The sequence below is a fragment of the Leptosomus discolor genome, chromosome 13 (assembly GCF_034619465.1).
Source record: "Leptosomus discolor isolate bLepDis1 chromosome 13, bLepDis1.hap2, whole genome shotgun sequence".
Taxonomy (NCBI): domain Eukaryota; kingdom Metazoa; phylum Chordata; class Aves; order Leptosomiformes; family Leptosomidae; genus Leptosomus; species Leptosomus discolor.
The window spans coordinates 10451765-10471897 of NC_141403.1; the positions used below are offsets into that span (position 1 = coordinate 10451765).

The 20133-nt window shown below is 46.1% G+C and overlaps 1 protein-coding gene across 1 annotated transcript; it reads right to left on the reverse strand.

Moving 5' to 3' along the window:
- Positions 1-3678: 3678 nt before the first annotated feature.
- GGH (gamma-glutamyl hydrolase) lies at positions 3679-17784 on the reverse strand. The gene is made up of 9 exons (XM_009951865.2): positions 17650-17784; positions 17060-17174; positions 15721-15771; positions 12204-12288; positions 8944-9082; positions 7973-8079; positions 7774-7864; positions 6422-6559; positions 3679-5518 (listed from the first exon to the last, which is right to left on the reverse strand). Exons 1-9 carry the CDS (start codon positions 17768-17770, stop codon positions 5397-5399), a joined length of 969 nt encoding a protein of 322 aa, XP_009950167.1. The 5' UTR covers positions 17771-17784; the 3' UTR covers positions 3679-5396.
- Between the last annotated feature and the right edge of the window lie 2349 nt (positions 17785-20133).

Sequence of the window (20133 nt, forward strand, 5' to 3'; positions counted from 1 at the left end):
ATCGCATAAATGAAGCTCTTTAATTTTTCTTGTCTGGTGTAAGCCTTGGTATCTAGCTTATAATTTATCAGCAAGTTCTAGAGGACACAGACAAGACAACTATCCAAACTCCTGCTAGTCACGAAAGCGTGAGATAGTGTTTATCTGTAGTTACTCCTGATATAATTAACCATCCATCTGTTTGGATTACATTCTTCAGTCTTACAGTCATGAGTTAAAAAAAAAAAAACACACACAACGAATTCACGGCAAGCTTAGCAGGAGATAAGCTGTGCTAAAGGAACAAAAGTGGTGTGCGGCAGTGACCCAGAGGCTGCAGCGAAGTCCGTAAGAAGAACATCAGTTCACCCTCCGGGTACCACACGGGGCATCTCTCCCATGAGCCGAGCACTGAGCAGGACAACCAAGCTCACTTCTAAAGAGAGGGGCTTTCTTTATAGGGTTGTTTTTCTTCCCACAGCCAACCCAAGCCTAACAGCACTGTGCAAACACGTTCCCGCTCCCCAGCCTGGGAACCACTGATCCCAGGAGAGATGGGCTTCGTGCCACCCGCCACACCAAACCGGCCCTCCAGGAACTTGAAGGACACCCTGGCTTTGTGAGCAAGGCCACTGCAGCATGAGCACCCCACCAGAGCGGGCGCAGGGGAGGTTTGTCGCAGCCACCACCTCCCTTCTTGGGCTGCCTGCAGGGGGAGATGGACAGCAAAGGGAGAAGGTGAGCAGGAGAAGCGCTGCTCCTAGCTAGAAAACTGCTAGCTGAGGCCTTCTGGTTTTGCTGATCTGCTCTTCAGGAAAACAGTACAAAGCTGCACACGTACAAAAGCAGCTCTTCTGTAACGGCAAAACCATGGTGAAATACCACCCAGGGCAGATGGTCACAGGAAGCCAGGGAGGTACCTGTTCCAGGCGGATCATACTCTACCCAACTGCTTCAACGATCAGAAGCAACAACTGCTGGAATTCGCTCCTTTCAGCCTTTTGGTTTGTTTGCTTCTTGCTTTTCATTTGCAGAAAGCTTGAGGCGAGGGATGTTTGTTCACTACGTTTCTGAGAAGCACAATGAAGAGAATTTGGAGTTTTTGCTTACGTTGGAAGCAAATGCCTTGTTCAAACAGCTGGTTTTGGAAGGGCTGGACTCTCTTTGGATGAAAGCATCTTGGAATTTTTTTGTTACATATGAACTCCCATGGAAAGTTGTCTCTTAAATCATACTGCTTACATCATGAAACAAACACTATGAGGAAGCAGTGGGAGCTGGAATAGTTCCTTATCAGCAGCTGGCCCCAGGCAGGGTATTCCTCACTATTTGCCCTGCAAATAAGCAGTGGCTCAGGAAAAAGGCCTGCCCTGGGGCAAGACACAAGGCTAACAGGGAAGGTCGCCACCCACCTCACAGTATGTGTCAATCTGTAGGTGCTCAAACCAAAGTAATTTCAACGGGCAATCAGAAACCTTAACGGGATGTGAACGCTAGGCAGCCCCCACAGCTTTGCTGGTACCACCCCCACCAGGCACATACAAGTGAACGCCACAGAGGAAAAAAAAAAAAAACAACCAACCCCAGATAAAATAAAATAATTAAGTAAATTACTGTGACAGCGAAATCTTGTGCACACCCTCCCACCTCAAACCCAAACACTCCTGAGCATGCACTGGCACACAGCCTGTGGCCACCCGCTCACACACAGCCCATCCGTCCCTCGGGACTCCAGCCGCGCAGGGCGACGCAGGTAACACGCAGTAACCAGTCGTGACTGCTCTTCTGGCCATCCCAACCGTCCCCACGCTTTCCTCCCTGTCCCAAGAAAAGAGCCACCACGTCCCAGATAGGCCACCAACCTCTGCAGAGATCTGCCCTGCAGTGCAGCGCCCCCTCGCTTTCAGTGGCACTTTGCCCAGCAGCCCCTGGAGCAGTGAACCGACACAAAGTGAGAAAGGCTGAAAGTTACCCCAAAAAGCAGCTCGTCAGCCTTGAAGGGGGAACGGGGCCACAGCCTGCTCGACACTAGCCTCCGCTGCGGATTCACCACCTCACTAGGGCATTCTGCACAGCTGGCAAGCCCAGAAGCGCTGGCGTGGGTCATCCAGGGGTTTCCCCACAAAGCAGCTTGTGGGTCAGGCTCTTCCTCTCTAGCTCAGCACTTGGAGCACTTACTCAGGATGTTCCTTCCTTGTAACTCCTTCCCTGCCTGAAGGAACTCAAACTGCTGTTTCCCATCTCCCAGGCGAAGGCCTTCTAAGCTCAGGGTCTCGGTTCTTCCCACCCGAGCTCTCCCGTTTTGCAGGAGCTGGTTTCATATTTATACACAATGGACCCAGACAGATTCTGTGGCTATAGGGGAGGAACAGCCACCTGAAAACAGGGATGTTGTTTCAGTCACCTCCAGCTAATGCTCAAATGCTTTGAACATTCACCACAAACAAGACTTAATCCCAGCTGAATGAGTTCTATCTCCCATGCTCTGTTTCTCTCCTGCAATCTTGCCGATCTGGCCAGTTATGCCAGTAAGACTCCAGTCTTACTCTGTCTCCTCCCTCTTCCCTCACATCCCAAATACCCTGGTGCATACATAAGTACCACAGTACAGTAAAGACCCTCAACGTGTCACCTGAAACTTTCCAGACACCACCACATCCGACTACAAAACTGCACGAAACACTGGTTGTCGTGGGCCACCTGGTGGTACAAGCAGAGCAGTACGAAGACAAAACCATTGCCTTTCCCTTCTGAAAGGCGGTTTAACATGACCTGCGAGACACACAGGGTTACCTTGCTGAGCACGGGTGGTTTTCCCGGCAGGGAACAAGCCCAGGGCTCATTAGCCATACCCCACAGGAGCTGAGTGCAGACCGGGCTCCTTTGCTTCTCTCTCCAGCACTAATCCCAACAACTACGTTAGAAGTTCTGTCTGAGCAATGAAAAACCACACTGTAAGGCACTTGGAGCAGAGGAAGTCTACTGAAATGTCTTTAAAACAAACTTTTAAACCCTCTGCTGGGCGAGCACTAGCTACTTCGGAGTTCCTGTTGTCTGCTCCTGACTGGAGGAGAACTTGATGGGAGGTGTCACACGTGGTAAGGCACGGAGCCGAGTCCTCATTCCACCGCACGCTGCGGAGAGCAGCTGCTTTCCTTCCCGCTCTCAGGCCCCGAGAGCTCCCACCGGCTTGGCGACCCCTTCGCACCGCGTGGGCTGCGGCTGCCCATCAGCAAGCGAGCTCCGACACGCTGCGCCAGGGCCGGCCCGCTGCAAGGGGCTGCCGGAGGAGGGGCTGCGGGCGGCCTGGCCGACTGCCTCTGCCCGTGGCTCAGCAGCCGCGCTGCTGGGTCCTGTGCCGCAGGTACGGCCGTGCCAGGCCACAGACCCCTTACCCAGGCCCTGGCCGGCTGACACCACCACACCCAGCAGACACAGGGCACAGCAACCTCGTGACTGTGCCTGTCACCGACGGAAACAAAAGGACAGGGACTGCCAGAGCTTCATCCACGGCATTTAAAAGAGCACAAAAATACACATCTGCCTGAACAGAAGTTTATTTCACACATCATAGAAAAATCACAGATACCATCAAGTAAGGCTTTACAGGGACGTACAGGAAAGACACACACCAATCCCTAGGGCACACGCTGCCCTCAACGGGCTGCAGACCACATTCCGCACAGGTACACATACCGCTGCAGTTAGTGGACATTTCACTTCCAAGATGGATCCCTGTTGTTAAGGCTAAATCCCACCCTCCTTAGGCAAATCCTTAGAGCTATTCCAGCCTGAACATGCAGCAGCAGACTGGTCTGGGTTCATAAGGATCTTACCTGCTGCACTCATGTGCAACCGTAGAGCGTAATCCTCTTTTTACACTCAGGAGTCAGCCGACACAGCTAATACAATAAAGTGACCTACATCAAAAACAAGTGCCATTTAGTGGATTTGGCTGGTACAACACACGCAGAAATAATCTGCAGTATCTATCACAGGTCTGAGCTTGTAATCACCTGGTAGCGTCTTTCTGGTAGTCACAGTTTACGTTTCCTTGTAACTAACGCGTTTCACAGTCTCTTAGGCAGTTGTTTGATGATAAAGAGCAAGTTACAGGGTCTTTGACCTGAAAAACCCGAGAAATGCACCAGCTTTACCCCGATATGGCACATCAGAGCACAAGGTGCTACATCACAGGTACAACCTGAGGTATGACCCTGAACTCTTCATGAACTCCAAATCCCTGCTGGTGTTGGCAGTTTGGAAGCTGTGCAAGAGAGGACAGTCATATCCAACTGTCTCCCCTCAGCTCCTCAGACACCACACAAAATTGTCACTAAGCGCAGCAAAGCAAACTGAAAAAGGGTATCACAGTGTCGTGAGTGCCCCCACTATGGTGACATCACGCCAACAGGTTTCTCTCATACATTCATCTGATGCTGAGTTCCAGCTGCATTAAACTTCCAACAAGATGGAAAGAAACCTGCCTTTGCTGAGGCAAACTGCCTCTGGATCAAAGTGAGAGCTCTGTCCAGCAGCTGCGGTAAAAGTCAGGCTACGCAAAGAAAAAACTAGGTTTACATCCTTTGAAGCACAAAGCCACGGACGCCTGCATCTCGTACCTGGCTGCTGACTCCAGTGACTCTCAGAGAAGTTCTTGGAGGAGATATAAAGGCTGAACTTGAGAAGAGAAAGTGGAATCAGCCCATAACCACGCCTCCAAACTCACTCCTCCTGCCCAATACGCGCACTGGCTAGCACGGACGGCATCCTCATGCTGACGCAGCCTCCCGAGGTGCGAGCGCTCCAAACAACACTGATTGGACGAGAGAAACGGTCTTGCCCACGGGATCCAACGTGTGCTTTTTAGGCAGAAACGTCTCTCTGCTAGCGCGCCTCCTTACTATCTCGGTCATTTTTTTTCAAGTGACAAGGCAGTCCCTGTCAGGAACTTGGTCTCACACACGTATTTACGACCAGGCCAAGAGTATCACTTGCTGAGCCATCTGAAAAGGACAGAATTTCACCAAGCAACACATCTCAGCCTCCAGCGCAGCCACAGTCCACCATGTTTCACAAAGATAATTTACAATAGTGTTTTTCCTCGTACCAAGTGCGATTACTTCCAAGTTTAGAAGCATAATCAAGACCTCTTCCCGGGAGAAAGTGCATTTTTCCGTAGCTTGCCTTAAAGCGTGATCCAAGGTAATTACGATGTCATTCAATGTAAACTTTTATATTAATGGTCCAACAGCACAGAAGAAACACAGGATACATCATTGTAAAGGAAGAGAACTGTTCTGGCTTTCTGTCATGTCCAGTGCACTACATCAGCTTAATTATGCTTTAATTTATAAATTTTGTTATAATTTATAATTCCATTTATAAATAGCAACACTGCACCTTTGACACGATGCTCAATCAAAAAAATAGATCTGCTGAAATGAAGAAAATGCTCCCGTATAAACTGGAGTATAATTATAAATCAATTCTTTGCTTTCCTCATCTTCACTGGGGAAACGGTGCAGGCTCCTCCGGGCTGTAAAACACGGTAAAAGCACAGATCACTTCATTGTTCCCCCCCTTGGCAGTGCCTTTCTTAGCAAAGGAAGTTATTTTGTGAGACATAACAGCAAGGGGAATTACAGCAACTTGTATGCGAAAAACTGTGAAGATACATCTTCAGAAAGCTGGTTACAGCACATTTTATTACTGGGGAGGGAGAAATTTAGTTATTAATTTAAAGCCAAGACTGCACAAGAGTATTTATCCATGAGATATTGACAGTATCTACCAGAGATGCCAACACTTGCAACACTAAAGAAACACGCCAGAGCACCAGCCTAGTGAAAGCTGCAGTTAGCAAGGACTGTGCTGGTGAGGACAGCAAAAAACGAGTCCTTGCCCAGTTTGTCACGCTGGCAGCTCTACACAAGTTAAAATTAAGGACGGATGGACACAGAAATGGTCAGTAAAACAGTTTAGTTCTTAAGTGATCACAGAGGAGTATCTTTTTGCCAGCTGAAAACATTTTACACAGTTTATTTTCAAAGCTAGGGAAGACATTCTGCCTTACGCAGCTACAAACTTCAACTGCTCATCGCAACGTTACGATACGAAGCACTCGGCAGGAGTGGCTGCACCCGGAGCAGAGAGGCAAGGCAGAACAGCTCACGGTCTGGTGCAGGAGGTAGGGGCAGGCACGCACCGCCGGCCCACACAAGCTCGCTCTGCTGGAACTGAAGGTCAGCATTCAACTAAGCCGTTCTATTTCTGGCACCCTTGGTTTTCTGTAAGCCTATAAAGCCTGCAGAGTAATCTTCTCGGGAAGCAGTAAGGGGTACTGAACTTTGACAGCTGAGAAGGAGGTCTCTTGTCTTCAAAGATTTTCGCTAATGCTTTGCTCTAAAAAAATGACATTTATAGATAATAAACTTTTTACCTTCATTAACAAAGAAGTCAGCTATGTAATATGCTGCTCTTACAGCTGATGGGGAATGGGGAATGCCAGGTTTATTCTTCCACTCAAAAGGATTTTTCTCTGGATGCCACTGGACACCATAAATTGGATATTTGTATGCTGCAACAAACACAGGGCACGTAAGCAAGGTCCAGGCCTTTGGAGTTATGTGCTTAGTCTTACTGCAAATGAAAAAGGATAAGCTACAAAAGCACCTCACTTAACAGCTTCACAAAAGCTTATACAGCAAGTTGAAACCCTGCTTAAGTTTTAGGACCAAGGCAAAAAACCGGATATTGTCAAAGAAGGGACTTGTTCCACGCAAGGTTTTTGCACATCACTTTCTTGATTATTCATTTCAGAATTATTATATATACACACTAAAAAATAATGTTACAGATGTATCAGCCTCCAAACTTGCTACCTACTGCCAGCATCACCCAACATACAATATTGGCAGCCACACAGGATGTGCCTGGCAGTTCCACAGGACAGATCCAAGTCCCAGGACCTCCCTGAAGGCCCAGCCAATGCAGGGGCCGCCCCCACCTGCTCTGCGCCAGGCTGCTATGCCCAGGGGGCAGCCAGTCCGTAACTCTCACGGAGAGCAGCGGCTGACCACTGCTCTGTGACAAGCCACCTGCAGGCACAGGAGAGCTCTCATTACCCTGATCGGGTTTTCCAACCAAACTGCTGTTGCTCTCTCCTGCAGGACAGCCAGCCTGCCACACAGGACCACCCCACGGGCCGAGAGCTGGGCCTTACTGTAGGGCTGCACTGATCGAGATAAACCGCTCCCTAAGGAACTGACCTGTTTCTTGAGCGGAGGAAGCCAAGGCAAGTAATGCAGAAGGCTTTTGGAGGTGGACAGTTAACAGCAGTGCTGCTCGAGTGACCGGGACGTTGCTGTCCCCTCAGCAGCCCGGGCTGTCCTTCCAGCGCCTCACAGGGCCAGCGGAAGCGGGCTGACAGCCGGGAAGGCGCGAGGGAGGCACGCTGCGCTGCGGAGGGATAGACCACTGCAGGACGAGCGGCGCGCACCCACAGCGCAGCACTCGACCCTGCGCTGCTCAAGTGTAACATCGCCTCTGGAAGGGGACAGCTGAGCTAAGCCAGCGACGAGGCTCCACCTCCACTGAGGTGACAGCAACGTCCTGGTCACTCAAAGATCAAACACCCCTGCAACAGCCCATGTTCCACACAGCCAGAGCGCTGGCAGGGCTGATGCTCACCCTGCTGCTCCAACAGAAAGCTCGCAGTACAAATTAACACCAGTGCCACAACACCTCTAAAACTGGTTTGTCACAGTTCACAAAGGAAATCCATTTCCCTACCTTCCATGGTCGATACAAACTCCACTTCATCATCGGTGTTAGTGGTCAGGACGTTATAGAAATTACGAAGCTTCTCATTTTTTGTGAAATTCTGTGATAAGGCAGGAGGAAAAAAAAAAAGATGTGTTATTTGCTCATTTATTTTCTAGTTTTAACAGAGCAAATGCGTTTGTGTTCAGGAAACAGAATGATCAAATACCTCCATGGAGAGGCTCCACATATGAAAGTTTGATGTCAACGGCTCAGTAGCAAATGCATGTAATACATCATCAGGGAAATTCTTGAATAATCTACTGTCTTTTGCAGCTATTAAAGGGAAAAAGGATATTGTCCGTTACCCAGGCTGCTAACAGATGGACTAATGCTGAACAGGAGACAGATTTAACAAAACACTGCATTAAACTTTTTTTCTGTAGTACAACTTCATGATTTCAGAATATGCTGCAAGGAAAATCAGTGAAATACCTACAACAGGGTTCAACATGCTGTTACCACTGTGCTCCAGCCTTGGCCCAGAGAGGACCCAACTTTGCTGCCCAAGTTGTCACTAAAACAAGCACCATTCTTTGCCACTCATTTCAGTGACCTTTCCGTTCACAATGGGCACAAGTGACAGAATCTGTGAACACTACATGGTCCGCAGATGGGCCACGCAGAAATCAGAGGATGAGGTATCAACAGAGGCCACGTTTCACCAATGCTGCTAGGCGGCACAGCTCTATCTTGGGGATCTCCCCGATTTCAATACCGCGCAAGTAGGACAGCAATGCTAATATTCATCATTAGGAAAGACGCAATTTGAAAAATTTAAAAACATCTGCTCTCCGAGTTCAATAGCTTTTGGACGCACGAACTTTGTTCAACTCTGTATCAAAAAAGGCCCTAAAGCTACCACGTTATTTTGGTGGGTCCAAATTACCAAATGACTCAAACCACCCACTGCGTTTTTTGGATGACTGCTGTTGGTTTCAAACAGCTCGTGCTCACAGCTCTGCTTTAGGAGCGATGGAGTTACACTGGCTATAAAAAGCAGTCATGGCAACTTAGTAAGAAAGAGTTTAACAAGCTAAGCGCCAGAAACCCCCCAAACATTCATCCCTGCATGTTGATCACAAACACACACACCACCACTCAGCAAAACCCAGGCACAAGATGCAGTGGATTTCTGACCTGAGGTGAAGTTCAGAGGGAGTGCAAAACCATTCGTCTTTGTGTTAACAAGTAAAACTTGACCACTCGTGAGATAGGTAAGCTCTTCGTGTCCAAGACATGTTCCCCATACTGGGAAATAATCTCCTTTATCGTTAGCCTTCAAAATAAAATGCAACAACATAAGGGAAAAGTACTGAAGACTTACAGAAAGAAGACTGAACAGAACTTCCTACTCTTTTCGCTTTCTCTTGCGTAGGTGAGAAGAGGAACTACTACAGCAGTACAAATTGCAACAGTTCAACTGCATGGAAATAGACACAGACTCCCTTCGGTCTTCTCCTACAAAACGAAGGCTGGGGGATATGCACACGTCCGCTGAAGCAGTAAGCTGAGCCTAATGTTGATATTAATTTGACTGTTCTGTTCTACAAATAAGTAATGTTGAGAGCAGGCTAAAAAGAACCAAAAATGGCAACATTTCCATGAAAAAGGCAATTGCAGGAGGAGACACAAACCGATCTGTCACCATTGTGAGGGAAAGCTTATTCATTACAATTCATACTTTCACATGAAGTGCATTATGACTCCACAACAAGGGCCCTCTGCAACGTCCACCTGCCTGTGCCCACCCACCTGCGTTAAAACATGAATCCTACTGTTAGCACGGCTACGGCTCAACTGACACTCACACGCTTGTTTAACCAGCGGGTTTGGGCCTGTGATCCAGAAAGATAAACTGCGAGTTTCAGCCCTACAGAAGCATGACAATCATTTCCAAAAGAATAAAAATTGGCAGGTAAGTGTGAAAACCAGAGAAGCACACAAAAAGAAGAAAAGGAAAGCAAAAAGAGAACACGACTAGCTTCCTGTCACTTTGCTAGGCACAGCGCACACACAGAGTGGAAAACTGCATTTCTGTAACGTTTGTTCCTGATAGGAAGCGCATGTCAGAGACTGGCATGTTTCAGAACTCCTGTTCTTGTGAAATCCAGTCGTCTTTCTTAAAAATGTTTACAAACAAGTGAAGCTGTGCATACCACACCACACGCTCTGCAGAGCAAAAGCCGTTCTTGAGAAAGTTGAAATGACAGGCTTAGAATAAAAGTGTCACCCTACTGCACTGCTGATCATACGGTGACAGAAGCCCACACAACTACTACTTCTCAGAGCGAGCCACAGTAGATTTACAGAAGGAAGGCTAACAGTACTGGGGGGGCTTCATGACCGCCTGTCACACATGGCCAGACACAGGACTTGCAACGCCACTGTCTGTCTTTCCTTTAAGAGAGGAATAAAACCACCGAAGGCAAAAAACCAGCCACAGTTTAAAAACCATTAAAACTGAACCATAAACATTTTGCCACCCCCCACCTTTAATAAACATTAGCCTGGAGGCTAAGCATATACTAAAAATACCCACGACATCACATTTTAAAAACTAACTTAAAAGCTGGAAAACAGCATTTCTTTTAGGTTTTTGCCTAGCCAGTAAAATTCTATCGACTTGGGTGGGGATTAGCGTTCCACATCCTCTACTGCTATTAAAGCAGAGCCAGACCAAGTCATTTCTCACTGTGAACACCTGAAAATGAAGAGAAAAGGAGCCCTAATACATTTAAGAAAAAAAAAACACAAAAAAACTCAGTCAGTTCTCCACCTGCTAATACACTCTTGACTATTGTAGCTTACTTCGCATTAGTAAACCTACCAGTATTTTAGAGCACTAATTAAGTCTTGAAAGATGAAAAAATCAAAACACACAGTGATCACAAATAGCACAGAAAAAACCCAACCTATTAGCAAGGGTCACCTACGATCAACGGAAAAATCATTTTCTGGCTTTCCCTCATCTGAAGTGCACATACCATCTAACGAACACGCCCCTCTGATCATAAAATTACAACACAGGCAATTCAGTTAGTCCTTGTGAAATGTCAATAGAATTTCCACGAGCAGCCCTTGCCCCCACACCGAACACCCAGACGCAGGCTGCAGGTCACACCGCGAGCAGTTTTGAAGAGACAAGCGAGATGAACTGTTTTAACTGTCTGGCGTGGCAGGGAGATGGTCTTTGCGAGGCGACAGACTAACAACCACCAAGGCTAAAGACAGAGGAATATGCCAGGGGACTGAGGAGCAGCAAAGGGAACGACTGACTGGTCCTGTGAGCGCCAGGGCCCTCCCTGCCTGCTGCAAGGGCAGCAGAGGAATCCCTCACTGCCAGTGAACTGTCCACCAGGGGACCAGCCTAAGCACTGCTTTGGGTGCCCCCAAAGGTGGGACAGCTTTCCAAAGCATGACCTCTGTGACAATGGTAATCGATGTTAGCTGAAAATAAAATAAGGCCAGTAAAGAGGAAAAAAGGAAGAAAATTTAATTTAATTTTTATTCAATTTGAACGCAGAAGATCCTTAAGATCTCCAAGCCTTTCCAGAATGCAAATTTTACTGCAAGATGTGTTGATTACCATCTGGAACAAACCCACCTCTTATTCTGTAAGAATTAAATCTTCATGAGGATTCAGAGCCTTCCTGATGTTCTTTGAAATAAATAGCTTTCCCGGAAATTCAGTCTTTTCTTAATAAAGTTAATGATCATATAAATCTTAAAAAATAATTAATATAACCTTTGAAGCGTTCTTCCCACCTTTTTCGTTTTATAAATTAAGCTAGTGTTTACTTCAAAAATATGCCATATTTACAGTCACCAATGCAAAGAAATAAGTAAAAGAGTGCAATGTGCTGATGCAGATCCCTCGCGGGCACCTCCAAAGGCACACCTCAGTCCACTTACAGGTAAGCAAGAACAAAGGTGTTTTGCTGGCGGTAACACAAAGGCGAAGGGAGGTCTTAACGCTCTATTATTAACTGGTTTATTTCACAGTGTCTCTAGAATTCCTTCCAAGTCTAAACTCTAGCCGTAACTTGTACAAATGATTACATTTACATACATCTTTGTTCAACATTTAACGCCAATGGATACCCTGCACCTTCGAAAGGCATTATTGTTCCTTTATTGCGAGTGCCACACAGGCGCAAAGCCCTAGGTACGGTGAACAAACAACACTGTTCTCACCTGAAGGCCTTGGGAGTTTAAGACCACGATGACATACAAGAGGAGAAGGTGCCACAATTCGGAATCTTAACCTATTAAGTGATTTTTTTTATACAGAAGCCAGCAATGAGATACTTATTATCACTAGGAAAATACGAGCCTCCCTGTCATTTTGATCTCTGAACAGCGACAGTAACAAGAACAGACCGTTCCTTAGTAATTACCTCTAGTGCCTTGTGGTAAAATATCTTAGCAACCCTGGAATATTCTGAAGTCTTAAGATCCACACCACCTCCTGGAAAGAGTACCCTGAAAGGCAACATCCAAGAATCTGATTAGCAATGGTGATCAAACTAACACCTGGACAATGTACACAGAGAAAGGTCTGACAGTGGTTTTAAGGGTAGGATTCAGGTCTAGGGTAAGACACCTACATTTCAGCAGTCTAGAGATAGGCATCTCGGCTTCCACTATGGACAGCAGGGATCTAGTCAGAACAGTCAGTGGAGACTGGAGCAGGTTTTCTAGAGCACACCACTAACTGGTGGGTAGGCTGAGAGCCCCGCAGGCTCCACTGACTAGCACTCCATTAATTATGTGAGTTTAGACAGCTAGGGCACACACAGACAGCCAGGTTTAGGTGTTTTAGCCTTCAGTTGAATCATCCCCTAAACCTTAAGCGTTCTTCCACTGAAAAACGGTTACTGTCACAAAGTAATGACCAAGCCTAGTGCAACGTGAGGAAGAGGAGAGTAAACAGAAAATACACAAAACATACAGATTTCAGCTGGTAAACAAAAGGGCTGTGTGCCATGACTCTGTCAAATCCTGTCCTGAGTCTTAGCTGGCTTTCCCTCCCACTTTAAAATCCTGGCCCAAATCCTAATTCATCCTGTTCAACTTCAGTAAAGAACTGTGGCCCTGGCAGAGAGACCTTCTTATTGCAGACAACACAGATCAAAAAGTTCCTATTAAAAAGAAAAAGAAAAAAAATAAAGTACATTTGGCCATAACCTTTGGTCACACAGGATCTAATATAGCTTAGGACAAAGCAATCTCAGACATAATTCCAAAGAAATAGTGCACAATCTTTTCCCACCACCACCAAAACAAAATAATTAAGAAAATCAGCAACAGCAGTTCTCTGTGTAGCTCCCCAAACCCAAACCCCACAAAAGAGAAAGACTCTGCACAGTCTAGCAGAGATTTCACACGTACCCGTGCTGACACGGCAAGTAACCCAGTGCCATCAGCGACAGCAACATGAACTCCAGGAAGCCTCTTCTGGCCGTGACTGGCAGAGCACCCGCAGAGCGACAGCACTGCGTGTGAGCGCTCCCTGACCCACCGCAGCAGAACCCCAACTGGGGTTACTCGAGCCACGTCACAGAATCACAGACTGGTCGGGGTCAGAAGGGACCTCTGGGGATCATCTCGTCCAACCCCCCTGCTAGAGCAGGGTCACCTACAGCAGGTCGCACAGGATGGCATCCAAGTGGGTTCTGAATGTCTCCAGGGAAGGAGACTCCACCACCTCCCTGGGCAGCCTGTGCCAGTGCTCTGCCACCCTGAGGGTAAAGGAGTTTTTCCTCATGTTCAGAGGGAACCTCCCGTGTTCCAGTTTGTGCCCGTTGCCCCTTGTCTATCATTTGCTGGGTTTTGGTTGGGTTTTTTGGTTTGGTTTTTGTTTTTGTTTTGTTTTTTTTTTACCAAAACGGCTGAAGGATTTCCTCTACATTTCTGTGCTCTGGAAATGGCAGCCTGCATCAGTGAGATACAACAAGCCACTAGGAACAACCAATATCTCAAATGATCCCAAGCATTTGCAGAATGAGTGTGTGTTTAAACCCTTGTGACCAGGTTTATTTTCAGGTGAACGATGCACAGGATCGTGCAAAAGCCACCAAGAATTTGGCGAGAAAGTAGAGCAGTGTACACAAAAATAAGTCAGATTACTCTCCAGTGCCAATACAGCATATGAATACAGCTGAGGGTATTTTCAAAACAAGACAGATTATAGATTGCTACAGAGATCTAGTCAGACAAATAAGGGGATCCTTACCTGCAAGTTACAGAGAACTCACTTCACCTGTTGCTTTTGTTCAACCCAAAAACTGGACAATACTAATTAGGAAAAACAATTGTCATTTCCACTAATGCAAAAAGGAAGTAATGCATTAAGCAGCAATGATAATGGCCTGACATGTATCATCAGCAGACTGAAATGCAGCTACCTGTATTCCAGTACCTCCAACTGATTAGAGCTGATGATGTTCACTGTGCATTTCAAAGGCTCTCAGGACTACATTGCTGTATTCATAAAACCTGGCTCCACTACAGTAAATCTCATGATTCTCAGAAAGTGGCATTTAATAATAAATAATTTCCAACTGCAAAGATCCTGGAGCTAAGCTCTTACAACCTGAAAGATCAAATGGAAAATCCTTCCCTCCAGAGACCTCCCTTGTTATTTACACACAGCCATAAGCTGACAGTAGAGGCCAACAAGAGGAAACACAGGCCATCCTCACCTACACAGCACAAACCCACCTGCCAGTGACTGCAAAGCCAGAAAGGGAACTGGATCTCCTTCCCTAACACCCCCTTCTGCATCGAGGCAGACGGTGAGGCAAAAAGAATGGGAGACCCTGTTAGTGAAAACCCTGCTGGCAAACAAAGAGAGGCTGGCAGCCATCAGAAAGGGACAAAATGATCAATTTTGTCTCCAACACGATTAGCCACAGGCGAGAAAGCATCACTACCTTATACCTGCTTATACCGCGAGACTGTGGAGACCCACGTCCCAGTGCACAGGGCATGCCGCGGAGCGAAAGGGGACAGTGCTCTCCCAGACAGCCACAGGTCTACGGCCGCAAGTGCTACGCTTGTTGGCCAACCTTCTAGTACCTGCATAAGCTTGACAAAGATATTCATGGTTTAAGATGCTCATCTCACAACCACAAGTAGCCCGATCACATGCTACGGGCTCATGTACAATCAAGCCTGTGAAGTGTAGCATCAGCTGATTTAACTCTTCTGAAGTGCACTTTTAGCACAAGGCAAACATAAAAGGTTTTGACTTCGCTTAGTCCACAATTAAAGTGTGTTAAATTAGATCGCATCATCCCACATTTAAAATGGGGTCCACACTACATGGGCGGACAGCTGAAAAGTCAGAATGTTTCTCTAATGAAGACCTAAGCCACAGCATCAGGACAGGCAAGACAGGGCATTCAAGTAGCAAGAGAGAAAGCACCCAGAGAGAAAATGGTGGAGACTGGAAATTAAAAACTTTTGTGACAGACTAGATACGGAAAGAGCTGGCAGAGGGAAGAAAGCGTAGGAACAGGGATCAAACACCCAGCAAGTGCTATTAAATATCAGAATGAAGCTGATTGCTCAAAGGAGGAAGAGGAAAAAAATAACAAAGAGGAAACAGGCTATTTCACTTGGAAAACCATTAACCACTATAACGCTTCTGTGTGCCTGCAGACAAGCACAGGAGAACGCCAAGATAAGCCCTGGCACTGCTGCCGATTATCTGGCATATGCTCCTCAAGAAGAAAAGGCAGCAGACGGACATCGGATGAAATAGTGCTCTCTGCCTTAGAACATATCTGCATGTCTGCAGTGCTCAGCAGAACCTCTCGAGAGGAGCAGGACAGTGTCCTCGAGAGTATGACAGAGCTCAAAACCAGAACTATCACATCGTTCAACAGAAAGCCAGTGCTCAAAACTTACCCATTGATAGAGTGGAATATTTTATCATATTCTTCATCTGAACGGTTTAACCTGAAACACCAGGAAAATAGTTACAAAACACATACGAAATACACATATTTAACCACAAAACTATCATCGTTATTGAACAGAAACACAGGACACAGAAAATATGTAGAAAGCATCCTTTAAACAGAACAAAATCGTCCCAAATCAAACAAAACATTTCACTTGAAACAGCTCGGTAGAGACTGAGAATCCACAAGATTGTTAACAGAACCCTTTCAGGTGCAGTTCAGGATTAGGTGCTCCGAGACCCCTTTGCAGACACTTGTTTAATTTAACGTTTACACGACTGGCATGGTTATTATTTCCTGCAGACCGGCAACTCTGGTTTGCAGCTGACTCCACGAAGGGCAGAGGCGCAAACAGTGGGTCACACCCACCCTTCTGCAAAGACAGAGTTGAGAGGTGGGAAGATGAGAAAGACCTCAGCACCCGCAAAACATCAGCAAACCAGCACGATGGCTGCACTCACGCAGAGCTGATACACTGGTGCACTCAGAAGCGCCCAGCTTTGCTGTATCTCACTTAGTTGCCAGAATTAGAAGCCTGCATTCATCGATGAAGCTTCTGCTCAGCAAACATTCTGAAAGCTCCAGCTACATGAGGAACACTGGCTTCTAACCCAGGCACTGAGCTGGTGCCCTTATTGTGCTGCATGGACACATCCTACCGGGATTTTCTGCACCACATTAGTATGGTTTTTAAGTTCTAACAATTATCATTTTAACATCCGATTCCAGTGCATTTACTATTTTATAGCTAACTGTTGGCAACAAAGTCTTATCAGGTCTGTTATTACTCTGCTACTTCTTGCTCAACAACCAAAATACACCACATGGAGTCAGTGACCCATAGCTTGAGCAGAACTCAACTTTGGTTTCTACAGGAGTACTGAGAGCCTTCCTCCATTACTTGAATCCTAGGGCTACAGAATGTGAGAAAAGAGAGTATGTGTACATGTATCTAGACACCTATGTGCGTTTGTGGGGCACTACACAATAGACTGAAAAAAAGCCAACTTCAAAAACCACAGATGAAAACCATGGAGGGTAATTTTACAGGTAAAAAAATAGTATTTTTCAAAGAAAGATTATCATAAGAAATACTAAAAAATTACATGTTCCAATCTGCTTTTATTCAGCTTTCTAAAACACACTGCAAATTGTGGCACCTTCAAACAGTCTTTGAGGAGCTCTAAACACTCAGAAAAGCAGCACAGCTGCTTTCTGTGCCTCCAAGGTGATACCCTTACACTAAACAACTATTAGCCACTTGTAAGGATGTAAAAATCTACCTTATTGGCACAACTCGGGCACCAGCAGACTCCAAAAACTTCACATATGAAGCTGCAATATAAGAACTTCCAAATCTGTGGAACTTCTTGAAGTGACATTCCTGTGACAATATCCCTGAAGGGTCCGAGAAAGAAAATTAGCACTATATAAACAGCAAATGCTACGCACTGAAATAAAAATTAACGTCCAGTTTCCTGTAAGGCAGGTTACAGTGTGGGCATTTACTGCCCGAAAGCATTGCAAACACCGACACCACGGGGCACCAATTACTATGCCTAGTCATAAGGTACCAAATAAACACCATTATCTGACTAAGACTCACTTCCCTGCCTTAACTATTTAGCACTACCAACTCTCTTAAGTAAGCGATCGTTACTTCTAAGCCTTTTAAACGAAGTATCTATAACGCAAGGCTATTTACAAAAGCTTTAACCGAACCTACGCTCCGGAGCAGAACCGGGCAGGGCTCCACGCCGGCTGCAGGAGCCGTTCCCTCCCCCAGGACCGCGAAAGCAGGGTCCGAGGCACCCCCCTGGGCCGGGGAGAGGCCGCCGGGAGCCAACAACCCGCCACCCCCGCCGCCCCTTACCAACGATGGGTCTCTCGTTGGGCCCTCCTCCCTCTACGAGGGGGGCTCCGGCTGCACAGCGGAGCAGGAGGAGGAAAACGGTGGCAGCCGGGACGGGAGCAAGCCCTGCGAATCGCCCCATGCTCGCCTCACCCACTGCCGGCCGTCACCCCCAGCCACCGCGCCGCGGGGCACGCTGGGAAATGGCGTCCGTCCCGCTTCGCCGCGGGGCACGCTGGGAAATGGCGGCCCGAGGGGGAGGCGCTGGGAAATGGCGGCCCCGTGGGGCGGCGCTGGGCCCTCGGTTCCGCCGGTGGGAGAAGATGGCCGCCGTCCTGCTGAGGCCCCTGCGGAAAAATAACCGGTTGCACCACTAAAAAAAGCGAGAGGAGGCTGGTTCAACTAGAAATGGTTTATTGTGTTAATACGTATGAAAACTAAAAACCCACGGTGCATGACATTGTGCTTACAGTCAGTAGTATTTGCGCCATCACTTAACAGCGACTTTCTTTTTTTAGAAGCACTTGATATTCCCGAAGAATAAAGCACGGAGAGATTTGTACCATTCCGTTGGCTCTGCAGCTGCTGTACCACAGCCTCTGCCGTTCGTTATGCCAACGTCCTAATTACCTCCTCGTTAGCAGCAACCACAATTGTACCTTACACCAAGTTCCTACCCTCCATCGCACGTGTAAACATCAAAAAGTAATTAACAGTTCATGAAAAAATAACCGCACTCGGTGCTCTAACCGTTGTGTTATGCAAAGACATTAGTATTTCGTAACAGATCCAGGATATTTTTGAAGACATTTAGGACTTTCTATGCACAGTCAGTGTAGTCCACATGAAGATGAGATACACCGCTAATTTTGTCCATGTCCATATGCATGTGCAATCAAATGAAGTCTCTGCTGCATAAACCAGCAACGATTAGAGATCGGTTTCATAGGAAGTTTAGATTTTCCTGTTCACTGAAACACGGTTCATTCCCTTATGCAGTTTACATTCAAGGATAAAAATTGAAGGAGCATCAAATTAAGACAATAGCTTCAGTTCTGCAGTTTGTAAATGATTTGGAACTTGAATTAGACACTTGAAGAATTGCCAGATGCCTGACTACTTATTTTCTTAGAAAGAAGAATTAGCACTTCACACTGGACTCCTCTATTTAAGGAGCTTTTATATTACAAAATAGTTCCATCTGAGAAAAAGATTAAATATATGAATATATGAAAATGTTCTGAAAAATGTTTCTTTAAATTTAGGCTTCATATCAAAGATACCCTGAAAGAGAAGAACGAAAAGTGCACTTGAGGAAATGACAGAACTGGAAGAAAAAAAAAAATTTAAAAGTCCTGGTCGGTTTTGAAAGAATTTAGTATCTGGCATTGACCTTACCACAGCAGAAGAAACTACAACCAACAAGTACTCCATGGGCCCTTCACAGATGTTCCTCTGGCTAATAAAGAATAGCTTCCAACGGCTTTTGCAATAATGCAGTATTAATGATAATCTAAAATAAGACATTTCTGATTAATAGTATAGTCTCATGTCTCTCCCTGAAGCATATATTAATATAACATCCCAATGTCCTAAAGATTCCAAAATAACTGAAGTGAGCATTTCTAGCTACCTGAGAAACAAAGCATTTGTGGTGGATTCATTTACTGAAGATTCATATGGAATGCTTAAATATACAGTGCTTATGCAAAAACCGCCTGGCCTATTACAAAACAGAGTTAAAAACTGGGTAACTGAACTCTTGCAGTTGGGGTACTAACGGAGATTTCAACAAAACACTGAGTGAAACAAAGTTTTAAGTACTGGGGATTGCAGGATGATACTGCTACGTAATGTGAGCGATAGCTTTTACACATGCAGCGTTCCTACATGAATAATGTCCCTTAAAAAAAATCTGTTTTCAGTAAGTATAGACAAGGTGGTTTTTTTCATTATCCCTGCAGAAATAAAGAGGGCTCAACAGAAATTAAAAATAATTTCTTCCAGTGCCCAATAGAAGACACAGACTGGTGAGCTGCCAATTACTTCTCTGAAAATAAAATGAAGATACCCAGCATCTCCTACACTGAGTCCACAGTGACCTACGAGCACCCTTAAACCACACAACAGGTACTTCTGAAGTTCAGATCCACGCAGAATAATCTACTTCACCCTCCAAAACAAACAGATACTGCAAACAGCTAAGAGCTCTCGACCTCTGCAGTGCTCAACAGTAGGAATTAAAGGGGATCACAGTCCAAGTTGGTTATAGCTTGTCCATAGACAGTATCTCTTTTGACGAAAGAAAATCAGAATTTTCAAGGTTGTGTTGACTCTCTCACCAGTTCCTCCTCCTGATTCACACTGTCCTTTGAAGAACAGGTACATGGAGTTTTCCCTACCTTCCTCTATAAAACTCGAAGATTACTCTGTTAATTAGCAAAAAAAGGGAAGCAGCACAAAGATTAACACAAATGTCTCACTATTGCTGACTAATTTCCAATT